The sequence below is a fragment of the Xiphophorus hellerii genome, chromosome 9 (genome assembly GCF_003331165.1).
Source record: "Xiphophorus hellerii strain 12219 chromosome 9, Xiphophorus_hellerii-4.1, whole genome shotgun sequence".
Taxonomy (NCBI): Eukaryota; Metazoa; Chordata; class Actinopteri; order Cyprinodontiformes; family Poeciliidae; genus Xiphophorus; species Xiphophorus hellerii.
The window spans coordinates 32855375-32878241 of record NC_045680.1 but is presented as its reverse complement, the minus strand read 5'-3'; the positions used below and the strand labels follow the sequence as shown (position 1 = coordinate 32878241).

The 22867-nt window shown below is 41.5% G+C and overlaps 2 protein-coding genes and 1 long non-coding RNA gene across 4 annotated transcripts; all 3 read right to left on the bottom strand.

The window, feature by feature from the left end:
• Positions 1-1006: 1006 nt before the first annotated feature.
• On the bottom strand, positions 1007-3488 carry LOC116725246 (interferon-induced protein with tetratricopeptide repeats 2-like). Of its 2 annotated transcripts, none has more exons than XM_032571176.1 (2): positions 3077-3488; positions 1007-2473 (listed from the first exon to the last, which is right to left on the bottom strand). In XM_032571176.1, exons 1-2 carry the CDS (start codon positions 3079-3081, stop codon positions 1150-1152), a joined length of 1329 nt encoding a protein of 442 aa, XP_032427067.1. In that variant the 5' UTR covers positions 3082-3488; the 3' UTR covers positions 1007-1149. The 2 variants fall into 2 exon arrangements, with proteins under 2 accessions (XP_032427067.1, XP_032427068.1); XM_032571177.1 differs by having other exon boundaries at positions 1007-2470.
• Positions 3489-4688: 1200 nt separating this feature from the next.
• Positions 4689-6827, bottom strand: LOC116725279 (interferon-induced protein with tetratricopeptide repeats 2-like). The gene is made up of 2 exons (XM_032571217.1): positions 6617-6827; positions 4689-6155 (listed from the first exon to the last, which is right to left on the bottom strand). Exons 1-2 carry the CDS (start codon positions 6619-6621, stop codon positions 4832-4834), a joined length of 1329 nt encoding a protein of 442 aa, XP_032427108.1. The 5' UTR covers positions 6622-6827; the 3' UTR covers positions 4689-4831.
• Positions 6828-15621: 8794 nt separating this feature from the next.
• LOC116725329 (uncharacterized) lies at positions 15622-19157 on the bottom strand. The gene is made up of 4 exons (XR_004340383.1): positions 19131-19157; positions 17985-18014; positions 17255-17364; positions 15622-15654 (listed from the first exon to the last, which is right to left on the bottom strand). It is a non-coding gene; the product is annotated as an uncharacterized LOC116725329 (long non-coding RNA).
• Positions 19158-22867: the final 3710 nt, after the last annotated feature.

Genomic DNA, 22867 nt, shown 5'->3' with positions numbered 1-22867 from the left:
AGCTTACTGCGTTGTGGGGTCCACACACACACTCCAGCATGCATTGACCAACAGCCCCACCCATACCCCTTCCTCCTCCCCGGGCTGTTTCCTGCAGAAGAACCAATCGATGGCTTCTGCGTTTTTCTGCAGTGCTCAGCATTATCTAGCCTGACTCCCCCAGACTCCTCCACTGCCCCCCTCCACCCCCTGCCCCCGGCAGGACTTTAAACGAGCTGCTTCTCCTCCAGGATCAGAGCGGTTTAAAGGGAAGGCGGCTGCAGTACCTGGGAGCCTCCGCCTTGCCCCCCCAGCCCGGACCAGCTGGGGTCGATCGGCTTGTCTAGCTCACCTCCAGTGGCTCCTGCAGCCTGTCGATGCTGCTCACATCTTTGAAACTCAACAGTTTCTTCGACTCGGGCATCTCTTTCAGGCAGAAAACTTTGTTGATGACCAGACTGTTTTCTTAAAGGGCAATGCCATTGAATCTGCAAGCTGTCTGTTTCTGTCTTCAGAGGACACAGATTCATTTACAGAAACCAAACATCTATCAAACATTCCTCTTTCAAAGTGCTTGAGATTTAAGGAAGGAGCATTAGATGGCTGGCAGTCAGACTTTAAGATGTTTTATTGACATATGATTACGAATATTTGTCTAAACAGCCGGGTCATACCACACTTTGTTTCAATGGGCTGCTCCTCATCCTCTCTGGCTTAGGTTCTGACCGGAGAAAGAGGAGTTAACATCCTTTTCATTGTTAGGCTGATGTTTCTGTTGCTGCTGCAGCAAGATGTTACAAACTCCAGGATCTAGCTGATAACGTATCTTGAAACTTATTTATTTGTCTGCTGTCGTCATGATTTACACTAACATGTTAAGTGTTTAGGCTGTTCAATAAAAATAGTCATTTTTTTCTGATGCGCCGTCAAACATCAGTCCAGGTCATCTCAGCAGTGGCCTCTAGGCGGAGCTGTGTATTTATTTTTTAAATTTAAAATTCAAGGAAGTAATGAAAGAACAAGAAGGTGAAACTCCAACTTTTATTTAGCAAAAAATCAAGTTACAGAAGAAGACCCATTCATAGATATGAAAACAACTTACTTATCTAAATTATTCCGCTTATATTTGATGCTAATGTGAAATAGTTTAAGAATGTGTTCTGATCACATTCAGTGGTTCTGGGTTGCAGGTTGAATTCCCAGTCTGGCCAGAAGCTCCTTGATGCGTTTGCACAGATCAGCGTCTCCGTTTCTTCTGGAAGTTTCTCTTGTTAAGGTCTTCTTCAGTTCTGTGATGCTGGAATGTCGATATTTTGACTCTTCTTGGATCTCTGCTGCCCTCATGTGGTACTCAGTTGACTCGCAGCTGTTATTTTTCATAAAGAATAGATGTTTGGCGTAGACGTTGTAAAGCATCTGTTTTCTTGCTAGATCCAGATCTTGTCTTTGTTCCAGCAGCTCTTTGTAAATCTGCTCAGCTTTCTTTGCGTCTAGCTTTGCATGTATGGACGCCAAAGTGATTTTATCTTCAAGTTTGGGTTGAGGATCATTATGAATCACTTCCTCCCAGAGTCTGATTGCTCCGTTGATCTCGTTGCTGTCAGTTCTGTAGTCCTTAGAAAGGATCTTCTTTGTGAGACTCTCTGCATCAGATCTTTGCTGTTGGGTTTGATTCAGAGCTTCATCTGGAGATTCTTCAGCGTCGTCTTCCAGTTTAAACCTTTTGTTCAGACGCAGCAATGGGCTGATTCCGCTGTAGCTGTTGACAGGTTTCTCTTTCAGCTTTCCAGCCAAAACTCGAGCTTCACCATGGACGATTTCTCCGTTTGCAGCTCTGGCCTCCAGATAAAGAGCAGCAATGCATAAGTCATCTGGGTCCTGTTCGTTGGCAGATCTCAGCATCTCCAGCCGGTCAGCGTTCAGCTTCTGTAAGTTGTCTGTGAGGAACTCTGTTGATAGTATGGCGTAGCTGCTCTGCCACTCCACGGTGTCCGGCTGCATCTCGATGGCTCTCTGGAAGAGCTCTGCAGCCTCCAGCTTCTTCTCTTTATCAAACTTCATCAGGGTCCAGGCCTTCTCAGCTAAGACCTCTGGGTGGCGCTCTAACTCAGGTGGAGCTGGGTATTTCCTCATCAGACCGTCGACCTTTGACAGGTAGTCTTCACTCTTCTCATCTTCTCCCAGGTGATGGTGCAGCCAGGCCAGATTCCCAAAGTTCACCATCAACCAGGGACCTTCATCAGCGTTTTTCTGCCTCTGGAAGGTCTCAGCGGCCCGGTTGAAGAGGTTCAGGGCGTCTTCAGAGGAGCCCAGCTGGTACTGGATGAAGCCCAGCAGGTTGTAGACGTGACCCAGCCAGAAGTTCCCCTCCTCAGTGCTGATGTCTCCCAGTGCGTCCCGGAGGTAGGTCTGTTTGGACCTGGAGGGTTGGAGCTCCCAGGTGAAGTGGCTCTGCAGCGCGTTCAGCCTGGACTCTGAAGTCTCTGTAGAGCTGCTGGCAAATCATGAAGACAAAGTTAATCTGTTCAGAGAGAATAAAATAATGATTGCAGGGAAACATGAAGAAGTAAAGTAAATGACTTGCACTGTTTAGGCGCTTCATCAAGTCCAGAGGACTCCAACGCTTCACACTACAGTCATCATTCACACTCAGACACTGATGGTGGTGAGCTACATGGTAGCTACAGCTACCCTGATCTGACCGAAGAACTGTGACCTCCACCTGCAGGCAAGGCGAGTGAAGCGTCTTCACATGGACACTAAGACAGAGGCAGACGGATGGCGGTTTCAAACCCACAACCCACCGGTTACAGGACAAACTACTGTTCCATCGTTGGAAAGGACAGAAATGGTTCAGGATCATCAAGTGATGAAAATAAAAAGGATAAATTGGAACTGTTGAACAACTCGAGAAGAGTATCATCTCTGTTAGCTTTAGCCTGACCTTTGACCTGCTGTACCTAAACTCACGCAATTTTCTCTAAGAATGAGATAAATCCAGGACCACAAGAAAACAAGTACAGAGGTGAGAAAGGTCAAGTGAACCCAGTGAGAGATTCATATTTTAGAAAAATCTCAGATATTTCCCATCACTCACCTCATGATCCAGCTGTTTCAAATCACTTTGAGAATGTCTTGATTTTGAAGCTTTCCAGCGTTTCTGTCAGAGGTAATCCTGAAACGTCTCAACCTGAGCTCAGAGACACGTAAACATGTTTGACTGCAGGACGTCAGTCTGAAGGAATGAGGCTCCGCAGGAGAAAACACCAATTTAACCAGTCAGGGAGAGGCTGGAGTTTACTTTCTGTTTGCTTTGTCAGAAATAGAAACTTAACCAGAACAACTGAATGGAAACTTTAACTCCAGGCTCTTATTTTCTAGTTCTCAGTGGTTAAATTACAAACTCATGTTTAACAGTTTCTCCTCTTCAGCTGCTCTAGCAGAGAATAGAAACTTGGCTCCAATAATAAAGTGGACGATGACTCGGCTTTACGGCCCTGTGGAGGGATCATGAATGATGATGTTCTGCAGGGTTTGGCTCCGGGGGATTTTTTTATGCCAAACAAATTCCTGATTAAAGATAAAAGTATACTAACCCTTGTAGAGGAAAAATGATTATTTTTAGTGCTTAATACAGTTAATCTTACGGCATGTGTAAAAGGTATATTGAACATTCTTATTTTGAACAAATTTCTTAATTTTGAACAGGTTTGTGTTAAGGATTTAAAAAGGAACCAAATGCAGATCAAAAGATCTCTCAATGGGTCTCCTGCTGTGTTGTCAGAGCACAGGAGGCCATAAAATTAGCATCTCCTGCAGGGCACTATCACTTGAGCCTGGAGGAGAGAAGCCTGTTTGGTTCACAGAAGATCAAAAGTCTTCCAGAACCAACATCTGGGATGGTGTAAAACTGAATACAACATAGAATGTTGAAACCACTAACATTTAATTTCTAAGACATTTTTCTAAGTATTAATAGCATGTTTTTATTGAAGATTGTATATCTCATTTTAGAACTACTAATCTAGTGAATGATGAATGTATTTGAAAATTGTACTATCTGTGACTATATCAGAATCAAATGGAAATTGTTTGAATGAAAATGTTTTGTTTAGTATTAGAAAATTGCTCAGGATTTATGCTAAACGGGGTTTTGTGAAGATAACCTTTCCTTGAACCAAAATTACTGGATTTAAGTTTTTCCTGAGAATTTATGTAAGGAGAGATAACGGGAGAGACTCCGGATTCCACAGGTATCTGTGAAATCTTATCTCATGTTTTTCTTTGCTCAAATGACCGTAGAACCCAGGAGGCCAGGACGCAGCTGTTGGCTCTTTTGTTCTACCTTTTGTTCTATCTGCAGGCAGAGAGTTTTCCTCCAGGATCAGGATCCAAACCCAGAAACTGTTTGGTTCTCATGCAGCTGCAGGAAAAACAACTTCCAGCCTTTTGTGTGACCAGAACCGCTTCATTTGTTGAGAGTCCACAAGCATTTAGAATAGAGACAATTTGACCAGCAGGTATTATTATATACATAAAAAATACCAATATTAATAATAATTAATAATACCTGTTCAATAAAAATAGTCATTTTTTTCTGATGCGCCGTCAAACATCAGTCCAGGTCATCTCAGCAGTGGCCTCTAGGTGGAGCTGTGTATTTATTTTTTAAATTTAAAATTCAAGGAAGTAATGAAAGAACAAGAAGGTGAAACTCCAACTTTTATTTAGCAAAAAATCAAGTTACAGAAGAAGACCCATTCATAGATATGAAAACAACTTACTTATCTAAATTATTCCGCTTATATTTGATGCTAATGTGAAATAGTTTAAGAATGTGTTCTGATCACATTCAGTGGTTCTGGGTTGCAGGTTGAATTCCCAGTCTGGCCAGAAGCTCCTTGATGCGTTTGCACAGATCAGCGTCTCCGTTTCTTCTGGAAGTTTCTCTTGTTAAGGTCTTCTTCAGTTCTGTGATGCTGGAATGTCGATATTTTGACTCTTCTTGGATCTCTGCTGCCCTCATGTGGTACTCAGTTGACTCGCAGCTGTTATTTTTCATAAAGAATAAATATTTGGCGTAGCGACAGTAAAGCATCTGTTTTCCTGCTGGATCCAGATCTTGTCTTTGTTCCAGCAGCTCTTTGTAAATCTGCTCAGCTTCCTCTTTATCTATCTTTGCCTGTACGTCTGCTAGAGCTAATCTTTCTTTAAGGGAGGATTCAGGATAAGCATCAACCACTTCCTCCCACAGACTGATTGTTTCTTTGATCCTTCTGGGGTCAGGATTGCTGCAATTAGATAAAATCTTTTTAGTGTAGTACTTTGCAGCCGCCCTTTTCACGTATCGTGAGTCTGGATGTCTCCTCAGAGCCTCTTTGGCTATGTCAACAGCTTCATCTTTAGAGATGTGCTTCATGTAAAGACTCAGTAGTACATCGATGCCACAGTAGTTGTTAATCGGCCTCTCTAGGATCCTTTCAGCTAACTCTCTTGCTTCACGCTTAATTGACGCAGCTTTGGCCTCCAGATAAAGAGCAGCAATGCATAAGTTATCTGGATCTCGTTCTTTGGCTGATCTCAGCTCTTCCAGGTTGCCAGCGAACAGTTTCTCTATGCTTTCTTCTAGACTTTGTGCTGATAGTATGGCGTAGCTGCTCTGCCACTCCACGGTGTCCGGCTGCATCTCGATGGCTCTCTGGAAGAGCTCTGCAGCCTCCAGCTTCTTCTCTTTATCAAACTTCATCAGGGTCCAGGCCTTCTCAGCTAAGACCTCTGGGTGGCGCTCTAACTCAGGTGGAGCTGGGTATTTCCTCATCAGACCGTCGACCTTTGACAGGTAGTCTTCACTCTTCTCATCTTCTCCCAGGTGATGGTGCAGCCAGGCCAGATTCCCAAAGTTCACCATCAACCAGGGACCTTCATCAGCGTTTTTCTGCCTCTGGAAGGTCTCAGCGGCCCGGTTGAAGAGGTTCAGGGCGTCTTCAGAGGAGCCCAGCTGGTACTGGATGAAGCCCAGCAGGTTGTAGACGTGACCCAGCCAGAAGTTTCCCTCTTCAGTGCCGATGTCCTCCAGTCGGATTCTCAGGTAGGTCAGGTTTTGCCGGCTGGATTTCAGATCCCAGGTGAAGTGGCTCTGCAGGGCGTTGAGTCTGGACTTCAACATTTCATCAGAACTGTTGGAAAAACCAACAAAAGTAAACAAATTTGTGATTTTAATCTGCATCTCTGGGAGAAAATGAAGTGATTATGAGTGAAATAAAAACTGTGAAGAAATCAGGAAGATGTTCTGATGAGAAAGATGGAGGAAAGAATAGTCCTGTGTTTATTAACCTGATTTAGACATTTTTACTCCAGTTACAACAGAATGTAACTAATAAAAAATCAGAGAAAACATCCAGCAGACAGAAAAATAGGTTTAAGACAATCAGCTTTTAAAGTTCAGGTTTTCACGTCCAACAACAAAGAGAGATGATGGGACTGAAGAGAAAGATTTAACTCTGAACAGAGAAACGAACAGCAAAGGAGATAAAGAAGAGAAGAGCGGAGGAAAACCAGAACAGACGGGAGAAAGGTCCACTGGCCACAATGTGAGATAAATCTGATCATCATATCTCAGATATTTCCCATCACTCACCTCATGATCCAGCTGTTTCAAATCACTTTGAGGATGTCTTGATTTTGAAGCTTTCCAGCGTTTCTGTCAGAGGTAATCCTGAAACGTCTCAACCTGAGCTCAGAGACACGTAAACATGTTTGACTGCAGGACGTCAGTCTGAAGGAATGAGGCTCCGCAGGAGAAAACACCAATTTAACCAGTCAGGGAGAGGCTGGAGTTTACTTTCTGTTTGCTTTGTCAGAAATAGAAACTTAACCAGAACAAGTGAATGGAAACTTTAAATTGCAACAAAAGGTGTGTGTGAAAATCTTTAGATAGAATTTAAATCAAAATAATTTATATAAGATGTAAAATATGTGGAGAAATCTAAAATGCATAATCATTTGTTTTATGGATATTATTTGCTGTCTGAAGTGAACTGCAAGTGTGACCGGTGGACTTCTGTGTTGTGTGTTGATAGGATAAACCATAAAACACCAGTCTGGGTTTGGAGGCTCTCCGTTTATTCAATCTGTCAATCAGGAGATATTAGCATTAGCACGTAGCATGTGCTCCAGTTCTCCAACCCGATCTATACAAAATAATAATGTTAGCATGCATCAAATCTTATAAATGCATAATAGCAACTCGAATGAAAATATTAAAACACCTAACATTAATACAGAAGAAAAAAATAAACATTTGGACAATATAAATGAAAGGATTACAATGGATTATAAAACTTGCCTCTTCCCAGTGGAACGAGTAACAAAAGGGAAGAAGAAATGAACAACTTAACATTTATAATGGTGCTGGAGGACCCCAAACAAAAGAAGAAGAAAGTAGGGCGGAGCTGGAGGACCAAACCCCTCATAGCAGACACAAAGGAACGCAAAGACAGACAAGTATAAGAGGACAAATAAATTAAAGAAAACATTTTGTGAAAATATACAACTAACAATATAGACCCAGTTACACAAAGGAACTGGACCAAACAGTTTTTCAAAATGTTCTTTGGTCTCAACAAAATGCGATTAAATTATTTTCATAATCACTGAGTTTAGTGTGAAGTTTATACTGCAGGCGTCTCAAACTCCAGGCCTCCAGTCGCAGTCCTGCAGGTACTGCAGGACTGCGACTGGGCTCAACTCGTCCATACCGGACAACGTTGTTAGCCTGGAGGGGCTCGCTACATTCCGCGCAGACAGGAGCAGCGCTCTCAGCGGTAAAACCCGAGGAGGGGGGCTGTGTATCTACATCAACAACAACCGGTGTAAAAATGCCATGACTGTCGCCAGTTACTGCTCCCCGGACATCGAGCTTCTGACTGTTAACTGCAGACCATTCTACCTGCCCAGGGAGTTTACTGTTGTTAGCATCACTGCCGTATATGTGCCCCCCAGTGCTAACACTAAAGAGGCTATGAGTGTTCTCTACCGGACCATCAGTGAGTTGCAATCCTCACACACAGAGGGCGTTTTCATCATTGCTGGGGATTTTAACCAGGCCAGGCCAACATGAAGACTGTTCTCCCTCACTTCAACCAATATGTGGATTTTCCAACCAGGGGAGTGAATACTCTAGACTTGGCCTACACCAACATCAAAGAAGCATTCAGAGCAGCCCCCCGCCCCCACCTCGGTTCTTCAGACCACCTATCTGTTATGCTAATTCCTGCATACAAGCCCCTGCTGATCAGAACAAAACCTACAGTGAAGCAGGTGAGAATGTGGACTGAGGGGGCCATGGAGGCACTTCAGGACTGTTTTGAGTGCTCTGACTGGGAGATGTTCAAGGCAGCAGCCACTTACAACGACCAGATCAACATCGATGAGTACGCCATGACGGTGTCAGCCTACATCAACAAGTGCACAGAGGACGTCAGCATCACTAAGAACATTATCACCCGGGCCAACCAAAAACCCTGGATGACTAAGGAGGTACGGGAAATGCTAAAAGCACGGAACTCAGCCTTCAAGTCTGGCGACAAGGAGGCACTGAGGACAGCGAGAGCCAACTTGAACCGTGCTATCAGGTTAGCAAAACGAACCCACAGTCGAAAAATACAGGAGTTCTTCCACGACACCAGCAACACCAGAAGTATGTGGCAAGGCATAAAGGCGATCACAGATTACAATCCATCCTCCCCCCCAGTGGGTGAAGTTGATGCTGACTTTCTAAATGGACTCAATAACTTCTTTGGGAGGTTCGAGGCACTGAACAGTACTCCGGCAAAGAAAACTGTTCCCCACCAGGAAGAGGAGGCACTCTGCCTGGACACAGCCGATGTGTTGAAGACTCTGAAAAGAGTCAACCCATGGAAGGCCCCAGGCCCCGACAACATACCTGGGCGGGTGTTCAGGGAATGCGCAGGTCAGCTGGCTGGTGTCCTAACAGACATTTTTAACACCTCACTTGACCAAGCCACAGTGCCAGCCTGTCTCAAAACTGCCTCCATCATTCCGGTGCCGAAGAAACCTCAAGTCACTCTTTCAACGATTACCGGCCTGTGGCACTGACTCCCATCATGATGAAGTGCTTTGAAAGGCTGGTAAAAGAACACATCGTCTCCAGACTCCCCTCCACATTCGACCCGTTCCAGTTTGCCTACCGCCGAAACCGCTCCACTGAGGACGCCATCTCCTCCGCCCTACACCTGAGCCTGGCTCACCTGGAGGAGAAGAACACTCATGTGCGGATGTTGTTCCTGGACTTCAGCTCAGCGTTCAACACAATCATCCCACAGCATCTGGCAGGAAAACTGGGACACCTGGGCTTCAGCACCCCCCTGCGAAACTGGCTGCTAGACTTCCTCACCGACAGACCTCAGTCAGTCCGGATCGGACAACACACCTCCGATGTCATCACCCTCAGCACAGGCTCCCCTCAGGGCTGCGTCCTGAGCCCTCTGCTGTTCACTCTGATGACACACGACTGCGTCCCCAGGTTCGCCACCAACCATATCGTGAAGTTCGCGGACGACACAACGGTGGTGGGCCTCATCAGAGACGACAACGACCTGGACTACAGAGAGGAGGTGGAGCAGCTGGTGGACTGGTGCAGAGACAACAGCCTGATCCTGAACGTTGACAAGACGAAGGAGATGATCGTCGACTTCAGGAAGAACCGGCCCAGCCACGCTCCACTGCTCATCAACAGCTCGGCTGTGGAGGTGGTCAGCAGCACCAAATTCCTGGGGGTGCACATCACTAACGACCTCACCTGGACTGTGAACACCACGTCTCTGGCCAAGAGGGCACAGAAACGTTTGTATTTCCTGCGGAGGATGAGAAGAGCACACCTGCCCCCCCCATCCTCAAGACGTTCTACAGAAGCACCATAGAGAGCATTCTGACCAGCTGCCTCTCTGTGTGGTGTGGAAGCTGCAGCGCCTCCGACTGGAAGAACGTGAGGAGAGTGGTGCGGACAGCAGAGAGGATCATCGGGGCCCCCTTTCCCTCCATTCAGGACATTTCATCCCAGCGCTGCGTGTCCCGAGGCCGAAACATCATCAGTGACCCCTCACACCCCCACCATGGACTGTTCTCCCTGCTGCTCTCTGGAAAGAGGTTCCGCAGCGTCCGGTGCAGGTCCACCAGGTTCCGAAACAGCTTTTTCCCACTTGCCATCAGACTGCTCAACTCTTAACTGGACTGCACTTAAAATCTGGTCTCCACTTTATACCTTGCACATGTACAGAGCTAAATAACTTATATTTTACTGTCACTCCTGCACTTTATATTTTATATTTTATATTATTTTTATACTGTATTTTATTTTATTCTGGAGTAACCTCACAATTGAAAGCTCAAAACATTGTCCTGAGCCGTATGCAACGAAATTTCGTTCTGTATACACCCTGTGCATGCAAAATGACAATAAAGTCAGTCTAAGTCTAAGTCTAAGTCTAAGTAACTGATCAAATTATCAATCATTTTAAAATTACATTACCTGGACCAAAATAAAAAGTTAAGTGGAAATTTGGGTATTTTAAGAATGAAAATGACAGCAAATCATATTAGTAACAAAAAATAACAAAATCAGGCAAAATAAAATGTTTCCAAATCATTTTTTTTTCAATAAAAGATTCATGAAACTTTAATAAAAACTGCAGGTGTGTGTCTGTCAGGTGAACTTTGGGTTAAAACTTGTTTGTTTTTCATTCTGTGGGTAGAAAATCCAGACATTTTACTCAAGTAGGAGCAGAAATACTTCATAATAAAATTACTCAAGTAAATGTAATTGAGTAATTGTAACTAGTTACTACCCAACTCTGCCACCAGCTCAGCACATTTGTCTGTTTGCAGATTTTTTTGAAGACATGCTGAACAACTGAGAGCCATGAAAACTCACTTTGCCTAATTAATCTGATTAATACTTTTATATGTATTTAACACATAAAAGTTTCTCACATTTTGTCTGTGATTTTGCATCGACGTTTCCCATGAGCAGAGGAAGAGGAGGCAGATTTTGAGAACCTGGGATTTTTTTCTGGTTATTTTTTATTTTTCAGCTGACCGGGTTTTGTTGCCTCTGAAGTGGAGTTATTATCTCCCAAACACAAACCCAGACTGAGAAATTGATCCATCTGGGTGGAGAGATTGACCCTCTCTGCTCTCATTCACTGACGGGGAATAATTCGACTTGTTCCACAGGAGAAACGCCCATAAAGATTTCAGCTGAAGCTTTCAGCTTTTTCTTAGCAAGAACTGATGGAAGACGGATAAAAAGGATTCATGCTGGACGTTTGCTTGTTTAGATCAGGAAGAGACGCTGTTTGTTTACTTGGATGCCTCCAGATTAAGGATTAAGTTGCACCTAAAAACCTTCAATTTTCTCAAAAGCTGACAGTGCGCCTTATAATCCAGTGCGCCTTATATATGGACCAATATTGAGCCACACTGGTCTCATAACTACGGTAAGCAGCCGCCGACTTCAATTCCCCAGTAGAAGAAGAAGCGCGCGGTGCAGGCTGGGTTTTGTGTAAAGACCCCAAAATGGCTCCTATTAAGAGACGAGCTTACGACGCAGAGTTTAAGCTCAAGGCGATCAGTGATGCAGTAAAACACGGGAACAGAGCAGCAGCCAGAGAATTTAACATGAACCAATCAATGGTTATAGTGGAAGTGGATCTATATTGTGATTGCACTAACGTTTGATTTACAGTAACAGCATCATCAGGCTGTTTTTTACGTGTTTATTGAATCGAGGAAAAGTTCCCCTCCACTATATGTTACACCTTGCTGTTGTTAAAAGATAAACTGTCACCAAAATACCACGTCACTGACTTTACCTCAGGGAAAATAATAAAACAGCTTTTTATTCATTTTGGGAATGAAGGGAGTTTTCAGAACGCTGGTTTGTAATTTATTAATAAAGTTTGACTGAAATATCTGACTATTTTGTTGATATTCCCTTTAGCGCAGCGCCATCTAGTGGATGCATAACGTAACTCCAGCCTCTACTGTAGCGTCTATTCTATGCGCCTTATAATGCGGTGAGCCTTATATATGAAAAAAGTTTTAAAATAGGCCATTCATTGAAGGTGCGCCTTATAGTGCGGAAAATACGGTAAATGTTTTCAAACTTTTGCAACATCACACTTTGGAGATAAAAAATTAACTAAAACATCTAAATGTATCTTTTAAGAAGACTCAGTGATCTTGCTGTTACCCAACCAGAACTTGTGTACAAGACAATATTGAGTGTTTTAACTTTTCATCTCCTCGTCTGGTTTGGTCACATGAGCTGCAGACTAACAGATAAACTTTTAAGAAACTTCCAGTGGCGGGTAAAGTCAGGTAAATAGACCTGAGTGAAGTTGGCCCCCACCTTCTTCAAATCAGGCAAATTTGGTGTCAAACGTTTGTGCAGCAAAAATTTTGTTTGTGCCGCTATAATTTTAAAGACATAAAGAAATGTTTCTAGAGGTCATCAAAGGTCAACCAGCCCCCCCACCTTCTTCAAATCAGTTTTTTAGGCTCTGATAAAGTTTTTTAGGCCGTTATTTAACAAGTTGAACAGGAAATTGGGAGGAGAGAGAAGGGAAAGATATGCAGCAGATTCTGCAGGACTGGGAATTAAACCCAGGTTGACAAACAAAACCTAGAAGTAACGTCCTAAACAAAACATAATTTTGTAAACAGGGTTACTTCTACCGCCAGGACTGCAGCATGTGCGTCTGCTACGATTAATCAGTTTATTATGTTTTACATTGAGCCAAGTTGATTTGGGAACTTTTTCCCTTCACTAAATGAGCTTTTTTCTGATTATAGGTCACAAAAAGCAAAACCAACCAGAAAAAGGCTCGACTGCTTTTATTTAACATAATTATTGAGCTTTTTGGGTTTAGTGGCCAGTTTTTAATTCATTTAGCAGAACTGAAACTAAACCAGATAATACAACATCTCAAGCATGTGGTAACAAAATGGTAAAGGTGAGACATGTGACTCAACTCAGACTAGAAAATCTGATTCTGCTATTTTCGGTTACATCACAGTAAAGGAGTGAGAGGTGAACACATTTAAAGCCTGAGTGTAAAACTCACTTCTTGCTGCCCAGTGGTTCTGTCTGACAGGAACACTGAGCCCAACTCTGTTTGTGTCGCTACAATTTCAGTTACTCGAAGTTTTTGGCTTGTGGTTGCCAGATTTGATCTTATAAAACGACTCACACCACTTGGTGGTTACCTGATCGCTGCTGCTGCTGTTTCCTGATTCTTCCTGTGCAGCGAAACCAGAACAATTAAACTACAATCAGCCGCCAGCAGTTTAACCGAACTGTCGCTACAGGAGTTAATGCTGCAAGTCAGAGACAGACGGAGACTTTTCTGAATCATTTCATATAATTCAAAGAGAGTTTGTTGTCGCCTCTTTGGGGGAAATAAATTCCTGAATGTTCTCGATGGGGAGAAATGAGTCTCTAAAACCTGCAGTAAAGTTATGCAATGTTTATTCTTGAAATAGTATATGTATGTAAAAGTAATAGATATGTCATAAATACAAACTTAAGATCGTTATGCTTCTCATTTTCTGCTCGTTGGTTCCCTGCTCGCACCGCGAACCTCCAACATCCAAGTGACTCACCTGACCGTGAAGATTTTCTCTGTTTAATAAGGAAACGACCCGCCGGACAAATATCAACTAGAAAAAGCAACTAAAAAAAGCAAGCAACTAAAAATTGCAATAAAAACATCAACTGATTCGGACCAAAACAGAAGAACACGCGTTGTAGGCGTGGAAAAAACGCCTATCGCGTGTTTATTTCCTGCGTCAGACTGGAGTCGAAAAACCTTTAACGGTGAAACATTAACCGAATAAAACTCTCACAATGAGGCAATAATCAAATAGATAACATTATTTACTGTATTAATGAGGTTCTATCAGGACATTTTGATCCGGAATGATTTTGACTCGATCATTGTGTCTCCGACTCACCAGTCAGCGCCAGCAGCCTGCAGATCCGGTCCATGCTGAGCAGGATCCCCACCTCCGAACCAGCCTGGTACCGGTCCTGAGTGGGTTTAACTGGAACCTCGCAGTAAGACGCGTTATATAGGCGATTCAGGGAGGACTGCCGGAGGAGGGCGGAGGAAAGTCCCACTCTGCGGATCACGTGTCTCGCGTCAGACGATGAGAAGAAAAACATTCATTCAAGTATTTCACAAGTTTGATTTCAAATCACTTTATTGTCTACAATGACATTTATATTACGCGTTATGTTGAATTATTTTGAGTATTTCATGACGGGCTGCAGAGTCACCAGTGGATCTGCAGGCGGAGCTTCTCAGTTTATTTCTGAGATCCTGGACTGGATCCTCAGAGCAGATCCAGAACCTGGTTCTTCCTGGTCCAGAAGACCTTCCATCAGCAGAACCACGTCACTAATGTCCAAACCTTTCTCCGACATGGGTTAAAATCTTGGAGTCATAACATTAAAAAAATAAATACAGTTACAGGGTGTGCCATACATTAAGTTATACAATAAAAAAGAAGCAAAACATTTGGTTTATTTTGCCTGTCAGAGACAAAAATGGGGTGTTAATTTATCAAAGTCACATTTTCACCACATATGTGTAGGAATACATTTATTTGTGAATTAAACTAATATTTAATTCACAAGAAATGTTTACTTTACAAGATAATTATTTAGCTTTCAAATTAAATACTTAGGAAGCTAAATATTTACCTCCAATGAATTTTTATTTTGCTAACATTTAATTTTCAAACTAAACTTTTTTGCCAGCTCTTTCAGAAGTTAAATGTGTTTTATTTATTTAAAACAGGGACAAAGTAAGGAAATGAGAGATTACAATGATATATGAGGGACATCTTGGCTCATCATGACTCTAAACAGCCCAAATTAAGACAGGAAACAGGAATTTAAATTATTTTTATTTTCTTAGATACAACCATAAAACTCATCAACACCAATTTATGAACGATGATTGATTATACAACATAAAGAATGTCAGGTTGTTTTTTAGCAGAGAATCAAAGTTTATCAAATATTTGTCTAACGGTATTTTTCTAGATTAAAACGTCTTTTAGTCTGAGGAAAAGTTTGGATTCATCAGAGGAAGTTCTGGATGATTCACTGTAACTCAAAACTGATTCACTGTAACTCAAAACTGACTCACTGTAACTCAAAACTGACTCACTGTAATTCAAAACTGACTCACTGTAACTCAAAACTGATTCACTGTAACTCAAAACTGATTCACTGTAACTCAAAACTGACTCACTGTAACTCAAAACTGACTCACTGTAATAACAATTAGACATTTCCCTTTACAGAGATTTCATAACCCGGAGCAGGACAGCTGGCTAAGAACCAGATTTAGCTTCATGAAAAAGTCTCAACATTTGGCCCTATTTTGCAGAAAGTCTTCAGGAATCTAACTTTGTGTTAGTTCTGCATGCATCTGTTTATTGTTTATATATACAGTATATACAGTATATACATAAATAAAACTGCTAATATTAAGATAATAGAAGACTAAAACCTAAAAATGCAGAGATAAACATCCTGCAGCAGATGTGTTGGAGTCTTCAGATCTGCTGCTCCGGGTTTCGGTTCTGTGAACACAGAGACATTCCTGTCGTTATTAATGAGCAAATTATTGAATCAAACAAGAAAATAAAGAAGTAATATTCAAAATAAAATACAGAGTGGTGCTTGGTACCGAGTCACTCCCTACAGTCACTATCGTTTCCTAGGAAACACGCTGAAAAGAAATATTGACATCTCTGCAGACCCCACACATGCTGAACACAAACTGTTCAGACCAAACAAGATTTCTTTATTTATAAAATCAATACTGGCTATAACTTCACAAGATCCTCATTTTAGCTCAGACTGGGTGTAAAAAAACTACAACTTTACTCAAAACTACAACTTTATCTCATAAAACTACAACTTTATCTCATAAAACTACAACTTTATCTCATAAAACTACAACTTTATCTCATAAAACTACAACTTTATCTCAAAAACTACAACTTTACTCATAAAACTACAACTTTACTCATATTTAAAATAAACAAGTAAAAATACTCAGTCTGAGCAGAACATGGATGAATCCTACATACCTGCTGTTAATGCAAAGTGTGATGCACTTTTATCTCTTCTGACAAGATGGAATATAAGAAACATTGTTGCAAGTTTTTAATAAAAACAATGTTTAAAAATGTTTACCTTTTGAAAAACGAGTGGAAGAAGCTGACAAATGTTTACAATTCACACTTTTTCTTTTGAGAATCACATAGACTGATCAAATGTTACTGATGGAGTTAATAAAGCGAATTTGGAAATTGTTTTGAAACTTAAAACAATAAACTGAGCTGCAGCTGCTGCTCAGAGTCAGAGGACTCAACCACTCAGCTACTCTGCTAAATACGCATATTTACACCATTTTAACCTGCAACATTAAGATCGACGTCCTGAGCTGCATCTGAAGAAAGGCACTAAAACAACCAGTCAGAACCAGGAGGCGGGGCTTAGCGCTGCCAATCAGCCAAACTTTTATCCCACATCATCAGTGGCCACGCTAACTAGCTTCAGCATTCACAACAGGCTATACTAGCAAGTGTAGCAGAGAAAAAGAGTGACTGACAGCGCTAAGCCCCGCCTCCTGCCTCTCATTGGTTGTTTCTTTTCTAGTTAGCACTGGGAGACGACAGAGGAGGAGCTCTGATTATCTGTCTCATAACATTCTGTTACGACATGGTGGCACTTTCAACAAATATACAAAAAACGCTTTATTTTTTGTTTAAGAAAAGATGAATACTGTATATTTAATATAAATACACATATTAAAGTTCCAGCCTGAATTTTTTCAATAAATTTGTTGTGGAATAGTTATTTTCTAAAGTGGTATGATGACAATAAAGATTTATCTTATCTTAAATGCTTAGAAAAGCTTGATAATCACAACAACATGAATGTTCATATTTACATTCCTTTAAATATAGAGACCTATAATTAAATGAATCAGTGCAGGACCAGAACCGGCAGGTTTGGATGGATTCTGCTCGCTGGTCGTCATCCAGCTGACTGACAGCTCAGAGGCTGGAGAGACGAAGAGCAGCTGGTGGCCAGCGGGCAAAACTTCTGTTTGACCAAGAAAAGAGAATATCGATTCTAACTTTATTACTATTCTGCTTCAGAAAGACCCACCTGCTGCGACCCATGAGCTCCACACTGAGCCACCGCGGTGAGGATGAGGATGAGGATGAGGAAGAGGATCAGGGAGGCGACAGCAGCAAAGTGATTTCTTGTGTTCTCATCTGTAGAAACATGAAGTCAGACTGAATTCGGGTCAAAGAGACGATTCTGGAGCAGAAACTGGATCCGATTCAAACCTAAAGCTGAATGATCTGTGGAACACCTGGCAACAGGTGAGCAAAGATCATCAAGACAGAGGAGAGAGAGTCAGCGCGGAGGAACACGTTAAAGCTGAAACCATCAAGATCCAGACAGGAATACGCTTACTGGATGAAACTATCACTATGTAGTGAAAATATGGTATGAGAAGATAATCTGTAGCTTCTCTGTCGTCTCCCAGTGCTAACGGGAAACAACCAATCAGAGCCAGGAGGCGGAGTTTAATTCTGTCAATCACCCTTTTGTCTCTGCTGCGCTGCAGCTAGCATAGCCTCCTGTCAATGCTAAGGCTAGTTAGCACATTTAGCAGCATGTACATGAGGTTGAGTGAAAGCACAAGGCCCCGCCTCCTGGCTCTGATTGGTTGTTTTTGGTGCATTTTTTCAGACCGATAGCGATAGCAGCTCAGGGACAAGATCAGTGTTTTCACAGATTCTCGGTCTCGTATGTAAAAGACTTTAAAAAATCATGACAGGTACTCTGAGATGCAGCTGCTATTTTAATCTGAAGGGACTAAACTTACCAGCAGGGGGCAGTCTGGGTTCATCCGGAACTGAAAACAGATCGGAGAGCAGACATTAGCTTCATTTACTTCAGTAACTTTTTAAAATAGAAACTCCTCGGAGTATTTTTATTTGTACCAAACTTTTTACTTTACTTGACTGATAATATTTTGAAGTAACACTTATATTCTTGATCGAAAGTAGCTGTTAGCACTGAATTGTACCAGACACACAGTTTATGTCAGAGTGAGACATCGTGTTTGTACACAATCTCTATTGTTCAGTTATTTTCCATTTTACGGTTTTACAGTAAACAGTAGATTTGATCTAACTGGTGTTCAGTTCCAGTAGACTTTGATTATGCTGTATGACTAGAGCTTTTATGTATGCTGCCCATTGAAGTATATGTGATGGAAAAATTACAATAAGGTCACATAGTCATGTGATATGAAATGCTTATGAACTCTCAACAAAAGAACTATTTGGGTTACATGGTTGGAAGTTTGTTTTCCACAGCTGCAGGTGTTTCTCTGCCTGGCAGAGCTTTGATCCAGACCTGCTTCATTACTGACTGTCTTATGAGCTCTCTGTATTGTGCACTATATATTTCATGATATTTTTCATATACTATGAAATATATTATTCATATATTTACCTGTTCAGGTAGTGATTTTACCTGAACAGTGCTTGGAAGTAGTATTGTTTTTCCACAACAATATAGGTTTTGGTTTCAGAAGCTTTATGGTGTAAACATATTACAATTAGTGTTTATAATTCATGTTAGAAATGTATTATTATTATTAATAATAATAATAATAATAATAATAATTGACCAGTTTTATTATTTTATTCTATAAATGCCAGAATTTCAGCATAACTTTGTTATTTTCCATCTGATTACATAATTTTAATGTTCTGGTCAAATAATGGCTCAAGAGTCGCATTTTTATCAAATACTCTTTTTCTCTCACTTGAATAATTTGGGGATTTTACGAGTAAAACTATATTGACTTGCTGCTACTTTAGCATAATTTTGTGATATTCTTGAATGAATTAACTCATAATCCAGTTTTTACGTTTTTAAATCTAAACACCAGCAGATTTGTTGAATAATGCTGCAGCCAGAAGTAAAGATCAGGTAAGGAGTCACCTGGGCGGGATTTTACCTGAGTGAGTCTCAAACAGCAGGAGGCGGCGGTGGGCAGGCGGCTGGAACAGAGCAACACGATCAGCTTCCAGTCATCAGCTTAACACGGAGTTTGACTTTGTTTCAATGCTCTCAGAAAAACACATTAATATAAAATTAGAGTAGAAAAAATACATTAAAATTACAACATGCTGTACACCCAATATATTTATGATATATTTTAAGGACAGGTTAGATTAGTAGGACAAGTTCATTTAAAAACAAATGAATCTGCTTTGAAATCAGGAGGTTTCTTGTCATTGCTTCTCCATCGGCTGAGCAGCAAAGAGTTTCTGCAGCATCAGGTCCAGTCAGAGAGAGAGAGAGAGGGAGGGAGAGAGAAAGAGAAAGAGAAAGAGAGAGAGAGAGAGGGAGCGAGAGAGAGGGAGAGAGAGAGAGAGAGAGAGGGAGCGAGAGAGAAGGAGAGAGAGAGACAGAGAGAGAGAGAGTCATTTCTGAATTAATTCAGACACAAACTGTTGTTGCGAAACGTTTGAGGAAATAAAGCTGAAGTTCATCATAAGATTTTACCCTAGAAGCATCACATTGATTTCTCTGGCTGCTCAGTGTGAGAATTAACTGTGTGATTATATTTCAGATATAGATATTTGAGAATGATTCATTTTAAGAAGCGGAGGCCACTGGATGATTCAAACAAGAAAAACTTGAATAAGATGATCCTTCATGAGTCGGTGCGCAAATTGGAATTAAGGAAATAAATGGGCCTAATGGAAAAACGGTCATTTTGACATAACTTATATTTTTCAATAAAACGTCTTCGCGCTTTAGGATGAGGTGTTTTTTCTTCTTCTTCTTTTTCGGCCGTATTGAAATCAGTATTTTCCGCAAAACTGAAACATTTTCTTGCACCAAGTGTTGCAGAGCTGCTCCACTCTGACAGCGTCGCAGTTCAGAAGAGATTTTGTGTCTTTCCAACGTGTTGAATCCATAAATATTCTTTAAAATCACCGACTATTTCTCCAACACCGCGTCCGCGGAGTTTCCCCGGAGAAAAACTCTGGGCTACAACAATCTGACAGGTGATGATGTAACTGTCACCGCTGATTTCTAACGACTAGTGACGTGAATCGGATTATTCAGTGTGATTTTAATGTAATTTCTTATTTCATGACAAATACAAAATTGTATTTTTTCGACGTTAGCAGAATAATATTTACTCATTTGTCTCAGCTGGATTTCCTAAAATATTATTTTTAAATAAATGATAAACAGATAAATAGACTCTGGTCGGGTCCAGAGTGTGCTGCCGGTCCGTACCGCTCCTCCAGGTCCGGTAAGGGACTCCGGGTCGCTCCAGGTACAGAGCGGCTCCATCCGGCAGGTCGGCGCAGATGATGAAGATCTGGCCGAGATGACAGACCTCACAGCGGGACGCAGGGGGGGAGAAGGAGGAAGAGGAGCACTGAGGAAGAGGAGCGGCATCTGGATCCTTGGTCCACAGGAAACTCTGGTCGTCATGGTTACCGTGGAGCTGCGTGGCGTTCACGGCTGCTGGATCCGAGGACGTGAAGCAGGTCAGGTTGGTCTGAAAGGCAGGAGGAGATTTTAGAGTTCCTGCTTGTTTCTAATAAATCTGATGGTTGTTTGGTTCCTAACTGACCTGCAGCTTCCGGCTGTCGGCGGAAACCAGAACCGTCGCAGCAACAGTTAGCAGGACAACATGGAGGGACATGTCTGGAGCCTGAAGGACAAAAAGTCAGATTAAACTTCCTCTCAACTGCTGGTCAGAATTTCATCAGAAAACTCACCACCTCTTTAAATGTTGTATTTAAATTTATATAGAAAATAATTCAGAATTAAAATAATCCTGAATTATTATTATTAGCAGGTTAATAGTGTTTTCAGCTTGGTGATTTTTTTCCTTCTGACAGTTTTATTTTTCACTGAATGAGGAAAAAACAGGGAAATGAATTTAAAGTCGATTATTAACAAGATAAATTAAATACCGATGAAAATAAATGTGTAAAAACTGTGAATATGAAAGGAAATGTCTTCCTGAAAAAGAATAATTTCTCTCTTATCACCAATCAGCATTTTTGACGCTTAGAAGGAAGTTTATTCACCTCCAGCAGCTTTTATGGTTTTAACTTCATTTTGTCGCTGATTCTCTCATTAGGCGCAAACAATCATCTTGCGCCGTTTATTCCCCGATAAGGAAGCAAACTTCAATTCAATAAAGTTTCATAGATCATAATTTTCCAAACTGCTCAGTTCCAGATAGATGAAGTTTCTCAGCAGGCCGCATATAAACTCCTGATTTTTCACGGACCTTTACTTTTCATAGCCTCAGATATTTGCATTATGAAATAATGACTAAAGTTTCTGTCCGGTAACAAAGTTCCGATCAGTTCAAACGCTTCATTCTTTATCAGAAGAAAAAAAACTGAGATCAAACCTGACCTTTGAACTTTATTCTCATTTATTGGCTGATTTATATAAATTATCTTATTGTTAGTGTTTTAGCTGAATATGCAATAAACACAATAGGTAACCAGTGAGGATTCAGGAACATTAGCACTGATTAGCTGAGGCTCAGAGAATTTAAATGTAAATTTCCGTCTGAATCAAAGTCTAAGTCTATTAAAATACCTGCTTGCTCTGCACTATAACAATAATTGCAGCTGAATAGGCGAATAAATCACTTAACAGCTTCTGAAACAGAAACATGTTTTTTCTTCGCATTTTGGTTTATTTGTGATTTTAATGAATCCAGAAAATTTGAACAATCTTTGAGATGAAATCTGCAGCAGTGGATTGTTTCCTTTGAGCTGTTTTATTGCAGTTATTTTTAGAAGGAAACACCATAAGTTCAGAAACCGCAACTTCTCTGCAAACCTTGAACCAACTGAAGACGAGCGTTAACAGTGCAGCAGGAATTTATCTGCATAATGCAACAAAATAAACATGTAAATTAAGTGGTTATAGTTGATGGGTCTAACGGTCTAATATACAATATTTTAATACCTTATAATAACTAATACAAATTATTAACTATGGCGTTTGGAGAAAAATTATGATTATTAATTGCATTCACGTTTCTTTACGCAATAAAAACTGTTAAAATTATTAAGTTTTCCATTTAAAATATATTTAAATCAAGAAACTACAAGAGGTATGTCAACATTCTCGTCTGCTAACGTGAGGAGTTGCGGTGAGACGTGGTGAGACATTAAATACAGGAGGGAGAGGCACGACACCAGCCGCGCCGCCTGCCGCCTGCAGCCGGAGCCGCTCTGCGCGCAGAGAGGCTGCAGCGGCGCAGATTGGAGGTGGGACGGAGACTGGCGAGTTGTGGTCGAGGTGGAACGTAACGGGCCTAATACTTGTGCAAAAGCGGCTTGCCTGTTCCACTCCACCTCTTCAGAAATAACTGAGAGAAACGAGGAGTCAGTGATTGTCTCAAGGATTCAGAGACACAGAAACTCAAATCCTGACAGCGAACAATACACCTGCAAAAATAAATGTCTGAATTCAAACTCACCTGATTTTATTTTATTAATGCAGTGAAACAATGATTGGTTCTGCTGGGTCCAAATAGGCTTGAGGTCAAAGGTGAACTCGGTAGGTCTGCAGGACGTCCAACACGTTCTCAGTTCTCGTCTGGATGGTCAGAAAAACTCTTTCCATTGTGGTTGGAAGGTGCGTCGGATCCGGAGGGAGGTTGGTCCAGGATCGGTACCTCCCTCCGGAGAACGT